The 26,357-nt window shown below is 44.0% G+C and overlaps 1 protein-coding gene across 3 annotated transcripts in view; it reads left to right on the top strand.

Annotated features, from left to right (window-relative positions):
- LOC306922779 (neural-cadherin-like) overlaps positions 1 to 26,357 on the top strand; it is a 161,879-nt gene that overhangs the window by 106,413 nt on the left and 29,109 nt on the right. For all 3 annotated transcript variants that reach the window (XM_079500602.1, XM_079500601.1, XM_079500600.1), the window contains 2 exons: positions 14,959 to 15,156; positions 26,007 to 26,232. In XM_079500602.1, the coding sequence (XP_079356728.1) occupies positions 15,030 to 15,156; positions 26,007 to 26,232 (353 nt within the window). In that variant the 5' untranslated portion in view covers positions 14,959 to 15,029. The remainder of the gene's footprint in view (positions 1 to 14,958; positions 15,157 to 26,006; positions 26,233 to 26,357) is intronic.

The raw sequence follows: 26,357 nt of genomic DNA on the forward strand, positions 1-26,357 counted from the left end.
TGGATCAAGCAGCGTACGTGTTTCTGTAGACTGTGGATCAAGCAGCGTATGTGTTTCTGTAGACTATGGATCAAGCAGCGTACGTGTTTCTGTAGACTATGGATCAAGCAGCGTACGTGTTTCTGTAGACTGTGGATCAAGCAGCGTACGTGTTTCTGTAGACTGTGGATCAAGCAGCGTACGTGTTTCTATAGACTGTGGATCAAGCAGCGTACGTGTTTCTATAGACGGTGGATCAAGCAGCGTACGTGTTTCTATAGACTGTGGATCAAGCAGCGTACGTGTTTCTGTAGACTGTGGATCAAGCAGCGTACGTGTTTCTATAGACTGTGGATCAAGCAGCGTACGTGTTTCTATAGACTGTGGATCAAGCAGCGTACGTGTTTCTATAGACTGTGGATCAAGCAGCGTACGTGTTTCTGTAGACTGTGGATCAAGCAGCGTACGTGTTTCTGTAGACTAGTGGATCAAGCAGCGTATGTGTTTCTGTAGACTGTGGATCAAGCAGCGTACGTGTTTCTGTAGACTGTGGATCAAGCAGCGTATGTGTTTCTGTAGACTGTGGATCAAGCAGCGTACGTGTTTCTGTAGACTGTGGATCAAGCAGCGTACGTGTTTCTGTAGACTGTGGATCAAGCAGCGTACGTGTTTCTGTAGACTGTGGATCAAGCAGCGTACGTGTTTCTGTAGACTGTGGATCAAGCAGCGTATGTGTTTCTGTAGACTGTGGATCAAGCAGCGTACGTGTTTCTGTAGACTGTGGATCAAGCAGCGTATGTGTTTCTGTAGACTGTGGATCAAGCAGCGTATGTGTTTCTGTAGACTGTGGATCAAGCAGCGTACGTGTTTCTGAGACTGTGGATCAAGCAGCGTACGTGTTTCTGTAGACTGTGGATCAAGCAGCGTATGTGTTTCTGTAGACTGTGGATCTAGCAGCGTATGTGTTTCTATAGACTGTGGATCAAGCAGCGTACGTGTTTCTATAGACTGTGGATCAAGCAGCGTACGTGTTTCTATAGACTAGTGGATCAAGCAGCGTACGTGTTTCTGTAGACTGTGGATCAAGCAGCGTACGTGCCGTATGTAGGGGGCGTGTCTAACACCAGATCTGTGTTGCATAATAATGGGATTTGAAACCTATACCTAATGTTATCCTATAGGTACCTACAGTAACCTGTGTGTGTGTGTGTGTGTGTGTGTGTGTGTGTGTGTGTGTGTGTGTGTGTGTGTGTGTGTGTGTGTGTGTGTGTGTGTGTGTGTGTGTGTGTGTGTGTGTGTGTGTGTGTGTGTGTGTGTGTGTGTGTGTGTGTGTGTGTGTGTGTGTGTGGGATACATTTGGGAGGACATGTTGGTCATAAATGCAATTGATTGGGATCTGCATATCAAAATTGGTGTTCGAATTCAATGCAATGTCCCCAAACGTTTGAAAAGTTTGTGCGTGGGTAGACTGTGTACGGCCACATGTGCAGGGTGTGCAGGGTGTGCAGGGTGTGCAGGGTGTGCATGTTCAACAATTTTAAAATGTTTTTCAAAATAGTAAAAAAAAAAAGGAAAAGAAGTTTAGGGATAAGGCACTGGCGAAAATAATGTCTTAGTTGGTACTCCTTCTGTTTGCATCGCTACTGACATTCCTTCATCTCGTGTTGACACAGTTATCACAACAACTGTCTGTACAAAGAGTGACTTGTTATCTTTTCCGACAGTAGAAAATAACGCCGCAAGTGCGTTCACACCTTTGTCAATGTGCTTGCTTGCCAGCTGCAATTAGAGCTGTATTGTCACATCACAGGTTTACAGGTGTAAACAAGTGTGTGAAGTTCTTTTAGTTGTAAAAGCTAATTAGTAGTAGCTAATTAGTATTTTAGGAGTAGAGTGAAAAACAAAAAAACAATATTGTTGCTGTCGTGCAGAAACCTCATACCTCCATATTTGAGCTTGCAGATCTGCAAGCTCACAACCAGTCTCGATGCAATGCGTTGTGAGCTTGTAGATCAGCTATTTTTCACAATTTTAAAATGTTTCTAAAATAATAATGAAAAAAATAAATAAAGCCATATCCGGCTGTCTCTGCCTCTGTGTCCTCTGAGCCACACACTGAACCCCTATTAACTCCTGATAAGTGTAGAAGTACTGTGTGAGTGTGTGAATAGATGAATGGAACATACATTTTGTAAAGCACTTTGTATAAAGGCTCTATAGAAATACAGCCCATTTAAAGACATCCAGATCCAGCACATCAGACTGTAGTCCAATATATACCGCCCGATACATACTTCATCACACGGCGATGCTGCTCGCCGGAAATAGCAGACCTACGTAATAGGATTTTGAAGATGAAGAATACTATACACTGCCTTGGAAACATAGGAAGCAAGGCTTCCACCTGTTGGTTGTCTGTCAGATGACCTATTCTTACATAAGACCCATGTTTGACCATGTCCACTGACCACTGACCACACCTCCCATGTATTCTCTGCTCTGTCATTGTGTATAAGAGAGAGAAATGTAAAGGGCTCAGGAGGGCTTGCATACGTGCTCCTCCCTGGGCTGGTACAGACCAGTCCTCCTCCCTGGGCTCGGTACAGACCAGTCCTCCTCCCTGGGCTGGTACAGACCAGTCCTCCTCCCTGGGCTCGGTACAGACCAGTCCTCCTCCCTGGGCTCGGTACAGACCAGTCCTCCTCCCTGGGCTCGGTACAGACCAGTCCTCCTCCCTGGGCTGGTACAGACCAGTCCTCCTCCCTGGGCTCGGTACAGACCAGTCCTCCTCCCTGGGCTCGGTACAGACCAGTCCTTGTAATAAAGTATCATTGTTTCAGTCCACTCTCTACCTCCATTATTTCTTATAAAGACTCTGATGTTTGTTCTGAATAATCCACCACACCTACAAGCTCACAACACATGGCTTCTGCAACACATTGTGAGCTTTCAGGTCTCCCATTTCCCTGCCGCGTGACAACATCACATCTCTTACTGCTATACTGCTGTCTCATGGCATCAGAGTTGCTAATTGGATTACAGGAATCTTGTTTTCTCCGGGGGGCGAGCCTGCGTTGCAGGTTGACAGCCAGGTGACAGCCAGCCAGGAGACTCCTGGGGGAGGAAAGATCAAGGTGGCTTTAGCCCATTTTGACCTGAGATCAGATTCTAAAAATGTCTTCTACATCCTGACAGTTTTCTGAAAAAGCTATGTTTCTATGTCGGTCGTTCTTCGCCACTCGGTGGCGCGCTATGAGCTTGTAGGTCTGCTATTTTTCAATAGCTAAAGCATAACATAATGCTAACACCAAAAGGGGTTCCCGCCAAAAATGGGTTAGATAGATCGTCCCACCGGAGCCTGTGGTGTCTTGGAAGCCTGGATGGAATCCCTGCTGCCAAGCAGGAGGATATCACGTCACTTCCAGCAGCCTCCCTCCACCATGCAGGCTGAGGCTGGGACAACCCAACTCTCCCAGCCCCCACAGTCATTTATCATGTGGGGAGGTAATCTGCTGCTTTAAACACTTTCAGCTTACTTAGTATCCTATTTTTGGCAGAGAATTGTAGGTCTTCCAATAAGTAGCACATTATTTATTTATTTTCACAACGCGACACCAATGTATGACCAAGTATACAATACGTGGTTAAAGCGATGTTGGACTTCAGTACAACTTTGGGTGTGATTAAAACCCATTTTGGGCGGGAACCCCTTTTGGTGTTAGCATTATGTTATGCTTTAGCTATTGAAAAATAGCAGATCTACAAGCTCATAGCGCGCCACCGAGTGGCGCGCTACGAGCTTGTAGGTCTGCTATTTTTGAAAAATCGAAGAACGACTGACATAGAAACATAGCTTTTTCAGAAAACTGTCATTTTCAAACAGACATTTTTAGAATCTGATCTCAGGTCAAAATGGGTTAAAGGGATATTTCACTTTCAGACAGTGAAATATCTCTAAAGGCCTATTCACAGTTGACGAGTGTGTGTGTGGGGCCAGAGGTACGGGGAGGTGGGGTTGACGGCCTTGCAGTATACAGTAGCCAGCACAACGCAAACGTGTTTTTCCTACACTGCCTCACGTATACCATAGACCCCCCCCCCACACCCCGTTCCTCTATCCCCTCACGAAAACACACTCGTCACGGCCAGGCAGGAGGACACACACACGACAGCACTGCCCGTCTTTGCTCCGTGGTGGTTTTGTGAGCTGAGCTCCCGATGTAAAAACAAACAAACTCCCGAAACAGAGCAGCGGGAGAACAAGAGAATAAGGGAATGAGAGAATAGAGACGGCAACATTAATATAATCTTTGATGTACAGTCCAACACCTGCACATGTTTGGATATGTACTAGCCTATGTTCATGCCTATATATTTATTTATTTATTGTTTCAGATCGTGTAGATTGTGTATATGGTGTATTTTGCCCTGCTACTAAATAGGGGGACTTTTTGTATTTATTCATAGGTACTGTAAGATGTATTCTGGATGTTGTATTTGCTGGTCCAAAATGTAACATTGACGATGTGGTATTGAAGTGTCATTTTATGTCTGCCTCTTGGCCAGTTCCCACTTGTAAGAGAGACGCAGTCTCAATGTGTTTCTACTGGTTAAATAAAGGTTAAATAAAAATAATAGGAAATAAACAGAAAAGGCAGTAGAGGCGGGGTTGGCAAAGGGCCTTTCTGTGTGGAGTTTGCATGTTCTCCCCGTGTCCCCTAGGGTAGGTACCCTCACATGTTCTCCCCGTGTCCCCTATGGTAGGTACCCTCACATGTTCTCCCCGTGTCCCCTAGGGTAGGTACCCTCACATGTTCTCCCCGTGTCCCCTAGGGTAGGTACCCTCACATGTTCTCCCCGTGTCCCCTAGGGTAGGTACCCTCACATGTTCTCCCCGTGTCCCCTAGGGTAGGTACCCTCACAAAAAACATGCAGTAATCCTGGTCTCTAAACTGCCTCCCCCTGGCCAGCCGGGGCGCCTGATGAAGGGGAAAGGAACTGGTTGGAATAACATGTTCCTTCCACGCGCTATACGTCCAACCAGGGAAACTCCCCCCTGTCAGGTGTAAAGGAGCAACTTGGACACTCGGGCATGAAGGAAGCATGAGTTCAAGTCCGTTGCTCTCCCCATGTCCCCCATATATGGGGACTAGGTTGGCGGAGGGTGTGTAGAGCCCAGGATCACATTAGATAATTGACACAGGGGTGAAGAATGGGTTACAAAAATCGTGGGATAAAAAATATATAAAAAAAAAATAAAAAACAGAAAAGGCAGTAGAGAGAAAGCAGAGGGAAAACAATGGACGGATTTGAGGAAGTGTTGGCCATGCAGGACAGGAGATATGACTCATATGAGCAGCAGGTGATAGACTATGAGCACCTTCATCACAACCACCGTTCTGGTGAAGAGGTGACCACCACAGAGGTGGTCACCTCTTCACCGTTCTGGTGAAGAGGTGACCACCACAGCGGTGGTCAACCTCTTCACCGTTCTGGTGAAGAGGTGACCACCACAGAGGTGGTCACCTCTTCACCGTTCTGGTGAAGAGGTGACCACCACAGAGGTGGTCAACCTCTTCACCGTTCTGGTGAAGAGGTGACCACCACAGAGGTGGTCACCTCTTCACCGTTCTGGTGAAGAGGTGACCACCACAGCGGTGGTCAACCTCTTCACCGTTCTGGTGAAGAGGTGACCACCACAGCGGTGGTCAACCTCTTCACAGAACACTCAACTATGAGTAGGCCTTAAACTGCACTATGTGGGTATATTCTTTCTTCCTGCTGACTTTTGTATTTATTTTTTATCATAGAGCTAATAGAGTCTACCTGCTTGCTCAGGCCGGGGGTATCTGATGTCTTGACCATCAGGTCAAAATCTGTGTCAGATCCTGTGTCTGGGTGAAACATGACCTTTGACCCAATCTGAATGTCTCAATAGAGGAGCAGGCGGACAAAATACAACCACCCCAATTGTATATGTCATAGCTACCACCCCCCCTCCCCCCTCTCTCTCTATCTCTCTCTCTCTCTCTCTCTCTCTCTCATTAGCAGGTAACAGTGCAGCACTATCCTTCTCTCTCTGTTTCTGGCACAACAGCGCCCCTACTGGTACTCATAGTCACACATGAGTCACACAGAAACATAGGTTAACACATAGGTTAACACAGACATTGCTGTTCCTTGGAGTGGTTGCACCACTCAAAAAAGCTACATAGTGTCACTTTAAGTCCAAATATTGTTGCATCTGTTCCTCGTGAGCCAAGAACCAGAAACCAGCGATTTCATTAAAGATCTTGAAATCACGCACAAGCACAAATAAATAAACAGACTGCTAATATATCTACCATTTATTTCTGCCTATTTTGCATGGCGTGACGCTACTCCCGTGACCCAGTCATAGGACCAAAAGATGTAATGTTACTGCGCTATATTTAGACAAACTCGTATATATTTTTTAGACTCATTATTCACCTAAATGTCTGAAATGAACAGGGACATAATACATACATATCAAGTCAGGTTGTGTCTGTTATTTCACAGGGGATTCTCATTTCTCACAACTATTGACAGCCATCCCCTGTGTGTTGTTATGATTCTAGTCACCCTATAGGGGCTAATGGTTTCATTACCGTTCACAGCCATCCACCCCTTTTGGAGCTTTATTCGTTTTAACTAGGGATGTCCCAATACACTTTTTTCACTTCCGATCCGATCCCGATACCTCAATTTCTGTGTTAGCGACTTGTGATCTCATGTTGTGTTTATAGCTATCTAGTCTATATATCTCGTGTTGTGTTTATAGCAGACTCCTCACTCAAATGTGCACTTGCAGTTTGGGCAACTCCAAAGCAAACTCCACATGCCTCTATATTTTGTTTACCTGCCATAGTGTCAACCCCTTACCCCTGTGTCGGATCGGTGGTTATACTGGCATATTCACCGATACCGATATGACCCGATATGACAAAATAAGGGGCCATCCGATACTTTTCCCGATACCGATACAGTATCGGGACATCTCTAGTTTGAACCCCCTTGAAGTTCATAACCCCCCGTTTCTAACCCCCTTGAAGTCTGCATCCAGCTATAGGCTGGCTGTCAAAGTTAACATTAACAGATAACATTGTCCTATAATCTAATTAATCATACTACCAGTAACAATAAGAAGATCAACTCCTCGCTTCCTCTTTCATGTCAAGTTCAATTACAAATAATAAATTAAACAAAATCTAGTTTAAACAGTGTTTTTTGTTGTTCTTGTTTGTTTTTTATAGCAAAATTATTCTAGTTGTTGTACTTTAATGTCCCTGAGGGATATTTGTTCTAACAACCTGTTCGACATAAACACACCTAAGAAACAGTTTCATACAACACAACTACACAGTTTGTTTAATGCTGCAATTGTTGAGTAGACAAAACACCTGCTAAAGAATGTTCCCCCCTCTTTTGTATCTCCGTCCAGATGGCATTATTTTGAAGTTCTGATTGAGGGGGTGATTTATCTGTCAGTTTGCTGTGAGTGCTAGACGTGTGATGCTCTGTTGTTCACATCAGAGAGTTCGGGTGTAGGATGGACAATTATTTTAGAGTTCGGGTGTAGGATGGACAATTATTTTAGAGTTCGGGTGTAGGATGGACAATTATTTTAGAGTTCGGGTGTAGGATGGACAATTATTTTAGAGTTTGGGTGTAGGATGGACAATTATTTGTGTAAACTTTTATATGTATATGTAATATTAGTTGTTTTGAGGTCATCAAGTTAGTGGCCACTGGCTATTCTGAGATTCCTAGCCGCTCTGTATCATGACATGTTTGCCCAGCTGAGAGACAATGTAATGTCACAATATACTAAACAGTTATTTAAGCTATATTAATGTGAATTGTAGTTCAAGATACAATACCACAGTAGCAAGTGACAAAACAAATTCACAAAACGCAGCCATTTAGTCTGAAACCCTGGCTAGTTCTGAGCAGCTGTTCAGCATCTTCTTAGTTTGCGACAATGGAAGGATTGTTGTACTGTAAGAAACTCGAACATTATTCATTTGTTGACTAAAATACAGTATACATCACTGTCCAGTCAGAACATACATTTGTGTAGCTATCTTCATATTGTGTCTGTGGCATCGGTGGAAACCTTGTATGTCCAAAACCGTTACTTTTCAGGAAACGGTAAAAGGAACCTGTTTTCTAATGGGTCCAATGTAGTTATTATTTAGGCACTAAAGCTCTTGTTAAAACTTTTTTATTGGTTCCATATTGTTTTTTAAACCCATAGAATGAATTAACCAATTTCAACCTGGCCTCCCATATTTTGGGGCATGTCATACAGGCGAACATTTTCAAACATGTTTCAGAAAATCTAAAACAAAACCAAAAATGTAAAAAGCTGAAATTGCATCTCAATGTCACATGTTTTGTTGTGAACTTGTAGATGACAAAGTACAGTATAATAAAATATAAAGTTGATATAGAGATATGTATCACGTTCATTGACTGTCTAGTAGTTTCCGCTCCTGTCCCATACATTGGTGGTGACCTATTTATTTGTGTTGCACTAAAGGACGTCCGTGAAGGGTAAGCCCCACTTTCCCCAAATTACGCATCAGAGCTAGCTTATTTTTTTCTTTCCCTCAAGATTTATTTCTGGCATTTTATGCTTGATTTCAGATACAGGTCAGTGAGAGAGAGCAAACCAAGGGCAGAGAGAAGACAAGACAAGAAGACTGGGGTGTTTAGTTATACGTATAGGTTAGAGAGGCCATCTGGTAATCTACATGGGCGACTGAGGCTCAAGAGGTAGAGCAGGTCGTCCAATGATCCATGGGTCGGCGGTTCGAATCCCGGCTCCTCCTGTCTACATGTCGAAGTTTCCTTGGACAGGACACTGAACCCCAAATTGCTCCCGATTTGCTGGTTGGTACCTTGCATGGCTTCCGCTGCAATCGGTGTATGAATGTGTGTGTGTGAATGGGTGAATGTAATGCACAATCTATTTAAAGCGCCTTGGATAAAGGCGCTATATAAATGCACCATTTACCATTTTACATGTGAGTGTCCCTGAGCAAACCTAACAAGCCCCCATACTATACTGTACATTAGGGTTTATCAAAGGATTTCTCATTTTATAATAAATCACAATTTAGCTGTGATTAATTATGATTAATCACATTAGTAAATATGCACACACATGCCAATTTACTCTGCATATTGTTATTTTATCATTGATTGCTTGAAGTTAGTGAGTGCAGGACCATAATTGGACATTCTGTCAAACACAGGATTAAACACAAAGTCTTGAGAGCATTGTGGGCCTTTCATTGTTGTGTGACCGGAAAGATAGATCGGCAGAGCCAGATAGGCCTATATACACATTTGTTTATTATGACAAATATAAAAAACAGTTGTGCAAGCTTGGCTGTGCTGCTGAAGGAACGAGCCATAATATTAAGGTTTATTAACGAGCCATAATATTAAGGTTTATTAACGAGCCATAATATTAAGGTTTATTAACGAGCCATAATATTAAGGTTTATTAACGAGCCATAATATATATATTACTTTTTTTAAAGATATTTTTTTTGCGGCTTACGCCTTTTATTGGTTTTTTGAAGGGACAGACAGTAGGCTGACAGGAAACGGGAGAGAGATGGGGGAAGACATGCAGTAAAGGCCGTGTCGGGCTCGGGAGTCGAACCCGCGGCACACTGCGACTGGATTACCAGTCGGGTGCCCAGACGGTTACGCCACCGCCTGGGCAAGAGCCATAATATTAAGGTTTATTAACGAGCCATAATATTAAGGTTTATTAACGAGCCATAATATTAAGGTTTATTAACGAGCCATAATATTAAGGTTTATTAACGAGCCATAATATTAAGGTTTATTAACGAGCCATAATATTAAGGTTTATTAACGAGCCTACACACTTACAGTAGTGGGAATGGAAGAGAGCAGTGTGTGTGTGTGTGTGTGTGTGTGTGTGTGTGTGTGTGTGTGTGTGTGTGTGTGTGTGTGTGTGTGTGTGTGTGTGTGTGTGTGTGTGTGTGTGTGTGTGTGTGTGTGTGTGTGTGTGTGTGTGTGTGTGTGTGTGTGTGTGTGTTCTTTGGCTTAGGTTCTTGGTTTAATTACCTTGTGTTGTCCTTGCTTACTGTAAACCGCTCTGGATTATTATTTTATACATTTTAAAAAACAAACAAACAAATCTAAGAAATGCCATGAATACAAATAATAATAATATAAGAAGTAGTGAAAATAGCAGATCTACAAGCACACAACGCGGCACGAAGCGTTGTGCTCTTGTAGATCTGCTATTTTCACTAGTTTTGGGCAAAACGTCTAATTTCTCTTGTGGGTCTCGAGTCTCGACATGAAACGTTTGGGAACCACTGGGGCGACTGTGGCTCAAGAGGTAGAGCAGGTCGTCCAATGATCCATGGGTCGGCGGTTCGAATCCCGGCTCCTCCTGTCTACATGTCGAAGTGTCCTTGGGCAAGACACTGAACCCCATATTGCTCCCGATGTGCTGGTTGGTACCTTGCATGGCAATCGGTGTATGAATGTGTGTGTGAATGTGTGTGTGAATGGGTGAATGTAATGCACAATCTATGTAAAGTGCCTTGGATAAAGGCGCTATATAAATGCACCATTTACCATTTAACACTAACACAGACTACCGCAAGACTGAATCAGTGGGAAGACATGTCTGAGATGTAGTGGAGTAGAAGTAAAAAGATTGAAAATTGGATATAGGCTACTCCAGTAAAGTAAAGAAAAAAACAAGCCCAAATTGATTAAATCAATTAATTACCAGCTGCATTATCATTATATGCGGGGTCCGCTATAACTGCCTCTGTGTCAGTTTCAGCGTAGTAGGCCTAGTTTAGGTAGGAACCAAAATTCTCTAAGGCGGAACTATTGTGTCCTGAGTCGTTCGTTTCCGCCCGGACATATTTGCGGTGCGTACATACATCAGCCAATGAGAAAACCAAAGCTTGAATTATCCTCTTTCAATCTGTAAGGTTTTTGTTTCATAAACATCCACTGTAGACATGTTATAAGCTACTTCCTGTCAATACATTCTGTGCAGGTTAAGTGTCAGAGTTTGGGAGTGCTCATTGGATATCACTCAACCGCCCTGCGTACCACCTGTGTTGAATTTGCACATAATAATGCAAATGCATTGAGACTAAAAACGAGTGCTTCCAAACTCCAATACTTGCAAGGAATTTCTTGCTTCAAGCTTTTTGCACAGCTGCAATGTTGGTGAGTTTGACGTTGTTTAATACAATCAGATTAAACTTTTCTGTTTGGATGAATGGGCTGTCAATGGGAAGTTGCACCTAGTTAGCACCTTGCTGGCAAAATGGTCTGACTCTGAATATAGTCAATTGCCTCGATCTGGAGGAGGTCCATGGCTAATTTATGGTCACAGATGTGCCACATTGTGAGCTTGTAGATTGGCTATTTTTTAGCTCACAACAACGTTGTACAACAAAATATAAATCGGGCTTCAGGCTCTCTAGCTGGAAATTAATCAGATTTAAAAAGTACATTTATTTCTGAGTCAATACAACTTTTAAATAAAACTTCTAAATAGTGCCAGATAAGGAAAAGAATGAGGCTAACCTTTTGAATTATTGCAACGGTGGGACTTTGTCATTTAATTAGTGAGATTTTGTGGATCTTTATTTTATTGATGTTTGAACAGAGAGTAGGTAAATCTGCATCCTATGGAGAGTGGAATAATTGATGAGGGACCCTAGGATACCGCCGTCCAAAACCCAATCCACTAAGAAACTCAAAGCAAGGGTGAAAACCAGGAGGCACTACCTACGCGTTTAGCTGTGTTGCTCATTCCTAGGCATGTAACGATATATCGTATATCCATTTAAATTGATATGAACCCCCGACAATATGAATCGATTTAATAAAATAAATAAAATAATTATGTGAATTATTGGTGTGTGTGATGTGAAATGTGAGCTTTAATCATATTCCATCATTCAAGTGCTTTTGGAGAGAAATGAGAGAGAATTCAGTAGTAGAGCACTGCAGGGGGGAGCTGTGTGTGTCTGTGACTGTGCCGAGGCGATGGGCATTGATGCTCATTAATACATCAAGGAAGGCAATTATTTGCATGTTCTCCCCGTGTCCCCTAGGGTAGGTATACCCTCACAAAAAACATGCAGTAATCCTGGTCTCTAAAACTGCCTCCCTCTGGCCAGCCGGGGCGCCTGATGGAGGGGAAAGGAACTGGTTGGAATAACGTGTTCCTTCCACGCGCTACGTCCAACCAGGGAAACTCCCCCCTGTCAGGTGTAAAGGAGCAACTTGGACACTCAGGCATGAAGGAAGCTAGCCCCATATGTGCCCTCTCCCTACGCTCATTCTGTAGCTCCGAGATGAGGTCACACACAGGGCCCCTCCCACCCCGTTCAGAAACGGCGCATGTTTCCACAAGCAACGATTCTTACCCTTTTCTAAACAATTAATCCAAAATGTGAAGCGGCAGAAAGGGTTTACACTAATTCAAACTTAGCAACGTCCAAGAAAATCCAACTTTAAACGGTTACACGAGCGTTACAGCGGTTGGTTTAGTCAGCCGCTTCCATGTTTATCAAGGGATTCGTGTGCGCGTGCATGTCGAGTGAACTGAAGTCAGTTGGAAATTTTCGACCAGGGGAGGCGCTAAAGCTTTTCAACTTCCTTGAAAAACATGCTAAACAACCGCTAGACGTTGCTAAGTTTGAATTAGTGTAAACCCTTTCTGCCGCTTCACGTTTTGGATTCATTGTTTAGAAAAGGGTAAGAATCGTTGCTTGTGGAAACATGCACCGTTTCTGAACGGGGTGGGAGGGGCCCTGTGTGTGACCTCATCTCGGAGCTACAGAATGAGCGTAGGGAGAGGGCACATACGGGGCTAGAAGGAAGCATGAGTTCAAGTCCGTTGCTCTCCCCATGTCCCAAGGAAGGCAATTATGTTCCGTTTCTGCACTGTCAAATAGGTCTACATCTATCCTAATGTACCATCAAAGGAAGTTACATGTTAACTCGAGCTAGGTTATAAACAAGAAGAAAGCATGTAAAGTTGTTAAGTAATTTGACATAAATTGAAAATGATTCGATAGGGATGCACCGAAAGGGAAATTCTTGTCCGAAACCGAATACCGAATATAGGAAACAGTTGGCCGAAAACCGAATACCGAATATCCGAATATGATTAATATTATATATCTTTTTTCCTACCATTGCTGTCATGGCCGTACCTTAAAGCTACCTGATTTATGGCAAAACTTAACTTAAATAATAATCACTATTATGGGTCCATAAATCATTTATTCAGCTCTTTTGAATGCATTGGGGGGAATGCATTGGGGGGGGAATGCATTGTCTGGAAAATAATTTTGTGTTTAAATTATTGTGAAAAATCGTATCGTGAACCTCATATCGTGATACGTATCGTTACATGCCTAGTAGCCTACTCATTTCACGAATGCCCGATCCAAATAAAGGTGACTAATCAACGATTAAAATGATATAAAATTCAATACCAATTGGTATTATTAAAGTGGAGAAATAATGGACCAAAGTTACATTTCTTAACTTTTGTTCCTAAGACTATTAACCGCATAAGTCTTATATACGTTGTATAGGTTGTAGATATATTATCTTCGAAAACGTTTGAAAAAACATTCAGTTGAAATTCTTGAAGGACCTCATAGGGACGCCAGGCTGAAAGTTATTGTTGTGGACTGCCCTTTATAGCTTGGAAAACATATTTGCTTTGCACCCTAATACCCCACAATACATAAACCATCATTAATGAATACCCCACAATACATAAACCATCATTAATGAATAACCATACCCCACAATACATAAACCATCATTAATGAATAACCATACCCCACAATACATAAACCATCATTAATGAATAATACATGAAGACTTTGTCAAATAAATCTAGTATTTGTGACCTCCTTAAATGTAACACTTTTCCAGCATGTTGAGAATGTTTTGTTTTGTCTTGTTTGCATCAGTTCTTTGCATTAAATGAAGGCAAAACATCATTGTTTCCATGAGGCTAAATTAGGATTTTTGTAATTATTATATTTTATAGTGTGGCTCTACTAGAGGCTAGCCGTCTATAAGAGGGTTGGTGGTTTTGTATGTGTGTAGAAAAGAAGGAATAGAATTGGCAACAATCAAAAGCACAGCATCACCAATTAAAAACGGATTAAGCACACACAAAAAAGCCGTAGCTGGTTTCCATTGTGGTCCATTATGGTACATGTGTCTGTGTGTCTTGAGCAAACCTCAAACCGCTGGACCAATCTAATTTGGCGAGGTGTCAGGTGGTGTGTGGGGTACTTAGTGGTTCTCATAGTGGGGTCCGTAGTGTGGGGTACTTAGTGGTTCTCATAGTGGGGTCCGTAGTGTGGGGTACTTAGTGGTTCTCATAGTGGGGTCCGTAGTGTGGGGTACTTAGTGGTTCTCATAGTGGGGTCCGTAGTGTGTTCCAGGGACAGATGGGGGTCTCATAGTGGGGTCCGTAGTGTGTTCCAGGGACAGATGGGGGTCTCATAGTGGGGTCCGTAGTGTGTTCCAGGGACAGAATGGACCGTTACGGGTCTGTAACTCTACACTCTGAGTTATGGGGGTCCTTGAAGTAAAACAAAAAAACCCCCAAAAGATAGATCAGTACTAGTTCTTCATCCTTGATGGTTCATTGACCTAAAGATAGATCAGTACTAGTTCTTCATCCTTGATGGTTCATTGACCTAAAGATAGATCAGTACTAGTTCTTCATCCTTGATGGTTCATTGACCTCAGCTGACAGAGCGCTGCTCTCGCCTTCCGCTCGTCATCCTTCTCTCCGCTATACCTTACATGACAGCTGTCACCTCCCAATACGCACAGCCCCTCTCACCGTTGTCTGTGATGTCTGTCCCGTCCCCCCCCCCGCCCACCCCTCAGGTCCTGACTGGTACCTGAACAAGGTGAGGCTGGAGATCAGCGACGTCAACGACAACGTGCCGGTGTGGAGCATGGAGCCGTACCCGTACCTGACCGTGGCGTCCCCCAAGGCGCCCCCGGGCACGGCGGTCTACCAGCTGCACGCGCGTGACCCAGACCAGGGCAGCAGCGGAGAGGTGGAGTACTTCCTGTCTGATGGTGAGGATTTGGAGTGCAGTTATTGGTTATACATATATGGGTTTCGTTGTATTTCCACACACACACACACACACACACACACACACACACACACACACACACACACACACAGTCACACACACAGTCACACACACACACACACACACACACACACACCGGATGCCGGTATATTCCAGAGTTCACTTTGTAATAATTGATACAAATAAAAAAAGTAGCCCCCTCTGTGATTTATTTTTTAGATTAATCAAATTTAAGGGGCCGGTAGATCGATTCATGACATAGTAACGTCCCCGGTTCGATTTAGTCTGAGTTCGACCTGAGTCTGCCTTTATTTTCCTGTCTCTCTCTTTCAATTAAGGCCCCCGAAAACCTCTCTCTCAAACAAAATTGATCATATTTAAATAATTCTATCCCCAGTTTCGCCCAGGTTTGTCTGGCTTATACTGCCATGACCTTAAAATATTTACCATGAAGGGCATTCAGAGCCTTGTGTGTTATGATGATTGGTGGACAAGACAAAATATTTAGTGAAAGAGGAATACACTCTTCACGTATGAACCTCTCTGCGGATGTCAATGTTTCTGCTCTGTCTGCCTGTAAATGTATTATAGAACACATCGTACAGTATGATCATAATGTTGAACACTGAACATTATAGCAGGGGGTTGTAGCAACTCATAATGTAATAACTGCTCATAATGTAATAAGGGCTCATAATGTAATAAGGGCTCATAATGTAATAATTAGCTCATAATGTAATAAAGGTGAGCGCATAACGTAATATCATATTTTTCTATAATGTAATAATGTAATAACGTGTTACATTATGAACGAACACATAGCAGCTCATAATGTAATACAAGTTCATAATGTAATAATGGCCCATGTTGTTGAGAAAATCATACACTGTCATATTTATTACCTCTATTGACAAAGGTAGACTTTCTTAACCTCTTAAACCCCAGGGGGGTCCAGGAGGGAAAATCTAAAATATCGGAGTTGGAACCCAAGACCTTGACCAGCCCCATTTACCCGCTGAGAGCTGTTCATGAGGTGGACAGCCTCTGCCCCCGCCGGAGGGGGATTGGGGCTCAAGAGGTTTTAAGACCCATATTGTTGAGAAAAGTCTTACACTATCATATTTATTACCTGTATTGACAGTGATCAGTGTCATGATCAGTAGGCTATCATGTTGTACATACATAATGTAAAGAGAAAAGCTTGGTGCGGCGTTGCACACGTGCATGCAGGCCCACCCACTCCTGGCCAGGCCCACCCAAAACTGCAGTTCTGGCTTCGCCACTGACTTCTCTTATCAAGTACAGTATAGTATGAGTACAGTTTGACTACATACTTGTTGTAGGCGTACAGTACAGTACAGTACAGTACAGTACAGTACAGTACAGTACAGTACAGTACAGTACAGTACAGTACAGTACAGTACAGTACAGTACAGTACAGTACAGTACAGAAGTACATACTTGTACAGTACGATTACAGTACACTACGCGTATGCGTACAGTACAGTACAGAGTACAGTAGGCTACAAGTACAGTGCAGTAGAGTACAGTACAGTACAGAGTATAGTAGGCTACAAGTACAGTACAGTGCAGTGCAGTGCAGTGCAGTACAGTGCAGTGCAGTACAGTATAGTATAGTGCGAGTACAGTATGACTACATACTTGTACAGTACTGTACAGTACAGCACATAGTACAGTACAGTACACTGACGACTAACTACAACACTAGCACAGAGTACAGTACGAGTACAGTACAGAGTACAGTGCAGTATGAAGAAGTGACTCCGCTTGGGAGGAGGAAGCGACGCACATCCGTCGCAGGCCCCCCTGGGGGGGTCGCAGGCCCCCCTGGGTGGGCCCCCGGCCCCAAACCGACCGCTGGGACTGAACGGGCTGCAATATTAGACATTTTTCATTGAGAACTCTCGGGGCCTCTAGCCGTCGGTGCTCTACGCAGCTGTGTAGTTTGCGTTGCGCTAATAACCGCCCCTGGGGGCTCTATGGGCTGGCAAGTAGACTAATTGCGACAGCAGGTCGCATTTACTATGAAACCAGGGATCTCCATCCCTGATGATGTCACGTGGTGTCATCAGGGATCTCCATCCCTGATGACACCACGTGGTGTCATCAGGGATCTCCATCCCTGAGGATGTCACGTGGTGTCATCGGGGATCTCCATCCCTGATGATGTCACGTAGTGTCATGAATAAAGTTGAGTTTTCTGCCTGACAGCAACGATATTATGAAGAATAAGCAAAAATAACGGAAAAGTTAGGTATCCAATAAAGGGAATTAACCCAGATAGTCTAAAGTGGAACAAATATGTGCACATATTAAAGACAGTGAAAGTGAAGGAGTCATGACATATCTACATGAAATATTATCTGTACCAGAACAGTAATGATGATTCTTCCAATGTAATATATACTGTGGTTATGACCTTAATATTATGCGCATATTTGTCCCACTTTAGAGTACAGTATCTGGGCTAATTTCCTTTAGTAGATACTCAACTTTTCCGTTCTTTTTTCATACTTTGTAATGACACACATCTATCTAAGTGTGAACAGGTAGTAATTGCGACCGCAGGTAGTTGGTTTGTGCCTAAGTATTAAGATTATAAAGATCACTTTTGTCATTTTGACTGCCAGGGACTTCCACTTCCCATGATCACGGTGGTTTGACTCATATGGATATAAATAATCAACTGACTGAGAGAAAACGCTAATGTTACTGCCGTCGAATTATTACAAATTTCGCTATAAACAGACGCTATCAAATATCACTGACTGACTGTTGTGACGACACAGAGACAACAATTTAAAATGAAACTTCTACGGCCCTGGACCAGGGGATGAGCGAGTGACATCAGGACTTCGGTAGAGATTTCACCGTCTGTCCGCTCCGCTGTAGTGCTGACATAATGAAGTGACATTATTCCGGTAGAGTGTCTCAGCCCTGCGGTCGCTTCTCGCCTTTATCAAGGCGTCTTACTGGTGTACTGTACAGTGCAGGTATTAGGAATAAGGTGCCAAATTAAATGTCATGGCTACCGTACCGGGGCACAGATGGGCAACAAGTCAGGGCCTTTGGGGGTTAGATGAATCTGAAGCTGCCTGCTGGTGCTCAATGACTCTGGCCCCTACTACTGTATCTCCTTATGTTGGGTGTCCTAGCCTCCTAGTTCCATGTGAGGAACGAATTGTAATCCACATAATCAGTCTGGAAATGCCAGGTTACTAGCCTCCAGCTTGCCACTCTACCACCAGTTTAGCTGTCCAGTTTAGCTCTAGCAACAAAGCCACCCCTTTTCAGCAGCTTGTTCAGTTTGTTAGTGTCACTCAATTGTGTTGGTGTCCCCCCCCACCCCCCAGCAGACCACTGGCCACCACAGACTCGTAGAACATCTGCTGTATCCTGTTGCACAAGTGGAAGGATCTAAGGGCCGATTCATACTCCTATTTTAGAGCCGAATAAAAGTCGGTTCGGCTCTGTAGAGCCTACAATGTGACGTCATTTGAGGTTCGGGGGGGGGGGGTTACCGTCCTAAAGTCGGCTCTTCGGTGCTACGGAAAATTTCTGACGAGCCAAAATCATCAGCGGTAAAATAGGAGTATGAATCGGCCCTAAGCCTCCTCATCAAGAAAATAGTATTGCTCTATTCCATCCTGCATTTGGTTTTTAAATATTATTATTTATGAACGATTTTCAAAATGCCCCCAAAAACTCATTATTCATAAATAAAAACCAAATAATTCAAACATTTTTCAAAATAATTTCATTGGTAAATACAAATAAAATGATTAAATATAAACCCACCACCAGCTCCTATACAGTTGGTCCTACATTGAGCTGAAGGTGTTTTTTTTCACTTGTGTTCATCCATGTTGTGATTCTGTTGAAAATGACGGTGTCATCCGAGAAATTCTGAAGGTGACAGGTTAGTTTCCAAGTTGACGCAGAAGTGGGCATGTGTATAGAGGTTGAACAGGAAAGGTGACGGCACGGTACCTTGGGGGACTGCTGCTCACCCGCATACTGTATCCGAGAGGCTGCCCCGCAGTCTGACATAAATAATAGTCTGTGATCCAGGCCACCAGGCCATGATCCACCTGCATCATAGACAGCTTCTCAGCTAGTCCGGTGTGGTTGGATGGTGTGGAAAGCACTGGAGAATTCATAGAACGTGTTTACTATAGGCTCTGTTCAGCAGGTAGATGATGGTATCATCTGACTCTATAGGCTCTGTTCAGCAGGTAGATGATGGTATCATCTGACTCTATATGCTCTGTTCAGCAGGTAGATGATGGTATCATCTGACTATATAGGCTCTGTTCAGCAGGTAGATGATGGTATCATCTGACTCTATATGCTTGTCTGATACACAATCATTCTTGTTAATATCAGCTTGATTTATTGTTGATTGTATAATGTTCAAGGTTCAAGGTCAAGGTCTTTATTAGTGTCCCAGAAGGGCAATTACGTTTACAGCAAGAGTAGTGGTTTAAAACATACAAACAATACAAACAATACAGGACAACAACAGACATGAGACACCATAGCATAAACAGAGGTCTGGGCGCATCTAGTGCAGGTATAGAATCAAAGATAGAACAAATAAAACAGGCTACATTCAGAAAAAGTGCTAGGATCTAAAGTGCCGGCATAAAGTGCTTGTTTCAACATCGTCATCATCAGCAACATATCATCATCATTTACGTGTTACTGGCAGCGTTGACTGCACGAATCGAGGCAGGGACAAAGGAGTGCTTATATCTGTTATTTTTGACAGATATAAGCATACAGATATAGATATATATATGTTGTGTATTCTTACTGTTATGACATGTACCCTCACAACGCTCTCTTGTGTTGGTCAGCTCGTTGACCAACCAACTAACTCGTTGGAGTTTTTCTTTTTTGACTTTGTGAAGCCTTGCATTAATAAATCAAATCGAACTGTATTTATATACACACATTTCCAACAACCAATTTTGAACCAAAGTGCTGCACAGAGCATATTAAATACAGACAGACGGTTTAACCAATTTTGACCTGACCTCGAAATTTAAAAAGATTCTTCTAAATCCTCCAGTTTTCTGAAATAAATATTTTCACGATTTTTCAAAAATAGCAGACCTACAAGCTCGTAGCGCGCCACTCGGTGGCGCGCTATGAGCTTGTAGATCTGCTATTTTTCAATAGCTAAATTATAACATAATGTTTAAAACACCAAAAGGGGTTCCCGGCTTCCCGCCCAAAATGGGTTAAAGATACAGGGGTTTTTACCTTTTTAACAGAACAGTGTCCCTTGGGTTAGGTATTGTACATATGCTGTTATTCTACAAAGGAAAGGAACTTTAACTTCTTTATTGTTACACGTACATGAGCATAATGTCTCATATTAATAAAAGGTTCAGGCCTGGGCCATGGCTCAGTGGTCCAGGCACCTTGGCTGGTAATCCAGTCTGGCAGTGTGCCGCGGGTTCGACTCCCGATCCCGACGGCCTTTACTGCATGTCTTCCCCCCATCTCTCTCCCCATTTCCTGTCAGCCTACTATCTGTCCCTCCATAAAAATATAAAATAAAGGCGAAAGCCACAAAAAAAAACATAAAAAAATAAAATAAATAAATGTTCAAATAAAAGGTTCTGTGTCTACAAGAATAAAAGGAATAGAACCATAAACAATATTAGAAAATCACATAACATGAACCACAGCATCCTTATTCTAGGCACCTTCACTTCAGTGAAAATTAGGGTTAGGGGTTACGGTTTAAGTGCAGTATATGGGGTTTGTATAGCCTGTACAAGTGTACATTGTACAGGGGTGGTCCATTATAAACTTTAATGCTTTTTCAGGGGTGTGACATGACCTCCAATAGTTTGCGTGCGTGCGTGCGTGCGTGCGTGCGTGCGTGCGTGCGTGCGTGCGTGCGTGTGTGTGTGTGTGTGGACACAGCCTAATCCCGTGCGTGCGTGCGTGCGTGTTTTCTTTTCAATCACTCGCCCACCACAGAGACCCAGGTTCAATTCCGGGAAGCCTCTGCCTCCGGCTGTAGCTGGGCACTCTGGGTTGAACTGTTGAACTCCAGCGGCGTTGTTGATAGTGGGTGGGACGCCGGCTGCACCAGCTGCGCTCACCCCTGATGAAGACAATGCTGTCACAACATATGGTTTTAAATAAATCCACTTACTTGGCTCTACTTCTTTCTCTCTTTGCTGAACTAGTGACTGGTTGATCGGAGGCAAGCTGTTTGTGGGGCGTATTAGGGTCTCGGAGAGAGAGAGCGCCATGTTTCTCAACGTTGGGGTCCGGGAGCGGGGACCAGCGGGCGGTCTGTAACTCTGAGAGTGTACACATGGATTCAAATAGACCCTTATGTGTCCATTCGAATCCATGTGTACACTCGCAGAGTTAAATACACTTTTAAAATAATTAAAAGATAATAGAAAATAGATAATAAAATGTATCAAAGAGGTCTCAAACCTCAATGTGATTTCTGTCGGTTAAATAAAGGTTACGAACATGGGGGTCTGTGGCCCAGGTCTTCAACCTGTGGGTCGGGACCCCCAGGGGTCACAGATGACACTGAAGTGACAACTTCACTTAATACCTCAAAGAAGAAAAGAAAAAATACCATTAGGCTACTGCATCAAAAGTAATCAACAAAACTGTTCAAACATTGTCCAAATTGTCTACAAGCTCACAACGCTTCGTTGTGGGCTTGTAGATCTGCTATTTTCACAATATTTATCACTGGAACCGAGTTGAACTAAATTGAATGGCTCAACTAGTCTCCTACAACTACAATTTGTTCAAATAATGTTTATTTTGGGGGGCCGCGGCCTGAACCACTGGCCTAATGCACACCAAACTCAGGGTCCTTGAAATGCAACTCCATGTGGGGGTCCCCGGGGTGGGGGGGGGGGTGTAGTTCCAGACCCACAGGAACGCACCCAGGGTTAATATGTGCGTGTGTTTGTGTGTGTGTTAGGTTGCGCACAGGTGGTGAAAAACAACCATGCTGTTTTCGTGCTCAGACGCACCCAGCCACCCACCCACCCACACACACACAGTCACTTAAGGAAGTGGTTGCACCACTTAAAAAGGTTGAGAATCAGAGCATGAACCTCTGTGTGTTACACTGAGTCCCCTGATGAACCTCTGTGTGTTACACTGAGTCCCCTGATGAACCTCTGTGTGTTACACTGAGTCCCCTGATGAACCTCTGTGTGTTACACTGAGTCCCCTGATGAACCTCTGTGTGTTACACTGAGTCCCCTGATGAACCTCTGAGCGTGTTACACTGAGTCCCCTGATGAACCTCTGAGCGTGTTACACTGAGTCCCCTGATGAACCTCTGTGTGTTACACTGAGTCCCCTGATGAACCTCTGTGTGTTACACTGAGTCCCCTGATGAACCTCTGTGTGTTACACTGAGTCCCCTGATGAACCTCTGTGTGTTACACTGAGTCTCCTGATGAAACGGCTCACAGTGAATGTATCAGAGGAGACATCATGTACAGTAGGAGGGTGGCAGTGCCTATAGGGGGCGGAGCAACAGGAACCTTGTCAGACACGGGTAAACAGCAATGACCTATAGGGGGCGGAGCAACAGGAACTCTGTCAGACACCGGGGTAAACAGCAATGACCTATAGGGGGCGGAGCAACAGGAACTCTGTCAGACACAGGGGTAAACAGGAGGGTGGCAGTGCCTACAGGGGGCGGAGCAACAGGAACGTTGTCAGACACAGGGGTAAACAGCAATGACCTATAGGGGGCGGAGCAACAGGAACTCTGTCAGACACAGGGGTAAACAGGAGGGTGGCAGTGCCTACAGGGGGCGGAGCAACAGGAACCTTGTCAGACACAGCGGTAAAGAGGAGGGTGGCAGTGCCTACCGGGGGCGGAGCAACAGGAACCCTGTCAGACACAGGGGTAAACAGGAGGGTGGCAGTGCCTATAGGGGGCGGAGCAACAGGAACTCTGTCAGACACAGGGGTAAACAGGAGGGTGGCAGTGCCTACAGGGGGCGGAGCAACAGGAACGTTGTCAGACACAGGGGTAAACAGCAATGACTGTACAGTAGGAGGGTGGCAGTGCCTACAGGGGGCGGAGCAACAGGAACTCTGTCAGACACAGGGGTAAACAGGAGGGTGGCAGTGCCTATAGGGGGCGGAGCAACAGGAACTCTGTCAGACACAGGGGTAAACAGGAGGGTGGCAGTGCCTATAGGGGGCGGAGCAACAGGAACTCTGTCAGACACAGGGGTAAACAGGAGGGTGGCAGTGCCTATAGGGGGCGGAGCAACAGGAACTCTGTCAGACACAGGGGTAAACAGGAGGGTGGCAGTGCCTATAGGGGGCGGAGCAACAGGAACTCTGTCAGACACAGGGGTAAACAGGAGGGTGGCAGTGCCTATAGGGGGCGGAGCAACAGGAACTCTGTCAGACACAGGGGTAAACACTAAACAGCAATGACTGTCTGGAGAAAATGCAAAACAAAGAGTGAGGGCATAGTTTGTTTATGCAGGAGCAGGAGCAGGAGATGCTCAGAAACACAGCATTTACATTTTGAGTGTTCAATAATATATACCTAGAGAGAGAGAGAGAGAGAGAGAGAGAATAAAATATATATTTATATATATAATATTTTTTATATATGTAAAAAGAAATCTGTTGCAAAGACTATATTCAGTATTTAAGTCCGACGTCATTTTGTAGTGCTACGTTACGTCCGGGTCCAAGTGGCACCAGCTCCCGTCCGCATCTCATTGTAAATAGAATATCTAAACGCGTGAATCTTTTTACAATGACGTTATTTTTCAGAAAGGAAGCCATTGAGGGTTAAAATGGGTCTTAATGCTTCCAACTCGAGTAGAATTATTAATGTTTTGTACAATTTGTCCATGACAAAATAAAAATATGATGTGGAGACAATAAAGACTATTATTATCATTATTATTGAAGGTGGTAACAGTCCATTTGCTCAGTAAAATATTTCGGGGGCATATTTAGAATGTTTGCAGGCTTGAGTATGTTGAATCTAGTTTGCATTAATGAGGATTTAGTTGACACAATGAAATAAAAGGGCGATAGTATTCCGTGTGGGGCAGAAAGCCTGTCAGCCAGATTTGGGAGAGCAGCGCAGCTTTGTTGTTGCGAGGAAAGCGGTAAAATTAGACTTTCGTGGTTGTTTTCGTCTCAGATTTAGTCAGACGGAGCGTCACAGTATAACTCTATGGGGACACAAAAGCGACACAAAAGTAGGACCTGGACGTAAGGGGCGCCTAACTTTGTTTCCAGGTGGGGGAGCACAGATTTGGACTCATGCAAAAAATGCGCGTGCATGTGCCTCGTGCACGCGCGTTTTCGCGCATTTTCACACGGAAAAGTGGCTTTTACTTGACCTCTCCACACGCAAGTTATATGAACAAACTGACAAAATGCATCATAAAAAGGCATAGGCCTATTTAGGCTACACATGACATTGGCAAGGCGCCGATATCAAAACAAAACATATAAATTATAGCCCTATTATACAACAGACGAGCTGACAGCGCAGCGCGCTTGGGCTCGCCGACCCCGGTGTTGTATCGTCATCATTCATCATAGACCCCTCCCCGTCAGAATCTAATATCTAACATTAAATTGCAGCAGCATTCAGCAGTTCAGTTGGCACGGCGGCCATAGTAATTAGTAAATACTATATTATTTCTCACTGCAATAGTGACTATTAGAGAAATAATAATAATTTAGTTACATTGTAAATGCTTTACCTTAAACCCGAAATGTGCTCTTGCGCTCCGGGGTGGTTAATTCCCTCATCATGGCATTTACTGTATATCCAACGTGAGTTACGTGTCCAGAATGTCATTATGTAGGCTACGTGAGATGGACACTGCTGCTTGTGCTGCTGCTGCTGCTGCTGTTGTTTTTATTATTGTCCTCCTTCTCCGACGACAACGAACTCAACGTTAGCACTCGTTCCCTGCTGAACACTGCTGCTGGTGCTCATGAAGGCCAAGGGTTCATGAACTAGACTTGATTTGGGCTTGGACCCACCAAATAAATCACTCATTCTCTTCTGAGCCATGTTGACAACAACAACACACACATTCAGGCTGACCGGAGAAATTCAAATCCGTGCGCCCGTGCGTAAAGGTAACCGGAAATAGCGTCAGCAGCAGAGCAGTAGCCTCGGAAACCCAGACGTTTTTATTTCCAGGGAGAAAAAGCAGAGCAGAGACGATGATAAAAAAAACAACCCCAAAAAGTCACACAAATGTAGTTTAAGAATACTATTTATTTTATCCTCTAACCAGTCCACTTTTTATTTATATAAATAATAACGCGAGGGAAAGTGGGGTCGCAATGCGACGCTTCATTTTAATCTGGTGTCGCAGCTGCTCCGTTTGCTCCATGGCTCAGGCGCGCCTGCCGGACGTATCTCAGGAGGCGGAGCTGATCGTCACAGCTAAAATACTGAATTGTCGTCCAAACCCTGCCCATAGTAACTACATTTTAGAGGATACCATTTATTTTGTTAGCTCTTAGGCCTTAGGGCCTACTGCAGGTGACTTGAATGCTATGGTGCAATGTTGTGTACAGGGCTACCGGCTACAGGCCTACCACATTGTGCCTGGATTATTGGTATTGATGGTAATGGTATCTGACTGTTATCATGACCCTGATTGAGGCAACATTTATGTGGATGGATAACAGAATTTTTTTTTATGGTTTATAAAAAACAAAATGCCCCCCCTTGACTATCGATTAATCGTTAATATTGAATTATAGTAATCGATTCTCATTGTGGACACGTAGGTGGAGATGGCTGCTTTGCGGTGGACCAGCATACGGGCCAGGTGGTGACCACGGGCCTGGGCCTGCAGCGGGACAGAGAGTACCTGCTGAGCGTGGTGGCCCTGGACGGCCTGGGCAGCCGCGGCGTGCCTGCCATGCTGTCAGTGGTGGCAGGGGCCAGGCCTCCCCAGTTCACCAACACCACGTACGCCGTCGCCATACCAGAGAACACGCCAGAGGGGCAGCCGTAAGTACATCATGGCTCTCCTCCTCCTATAGGTCACTGCCGTTCTCAAAGTGGGATCCTTTGAAGGGGGGTCCCCAGCTAAATTAATTAGTTAAAGGGGATATTTCACTTTCAAATATAATGAA

This window comes from Electrona antarctica, assembly GCF_951216825.1.
Source record: "Electrona antarctica genome assembly, chromosome: 5".
NCBI lineage: Eukaryota > Metazoa > Chordata > Actinopteri > Myctophiformes > Myctophidae > Electrona > Electrona antarctica.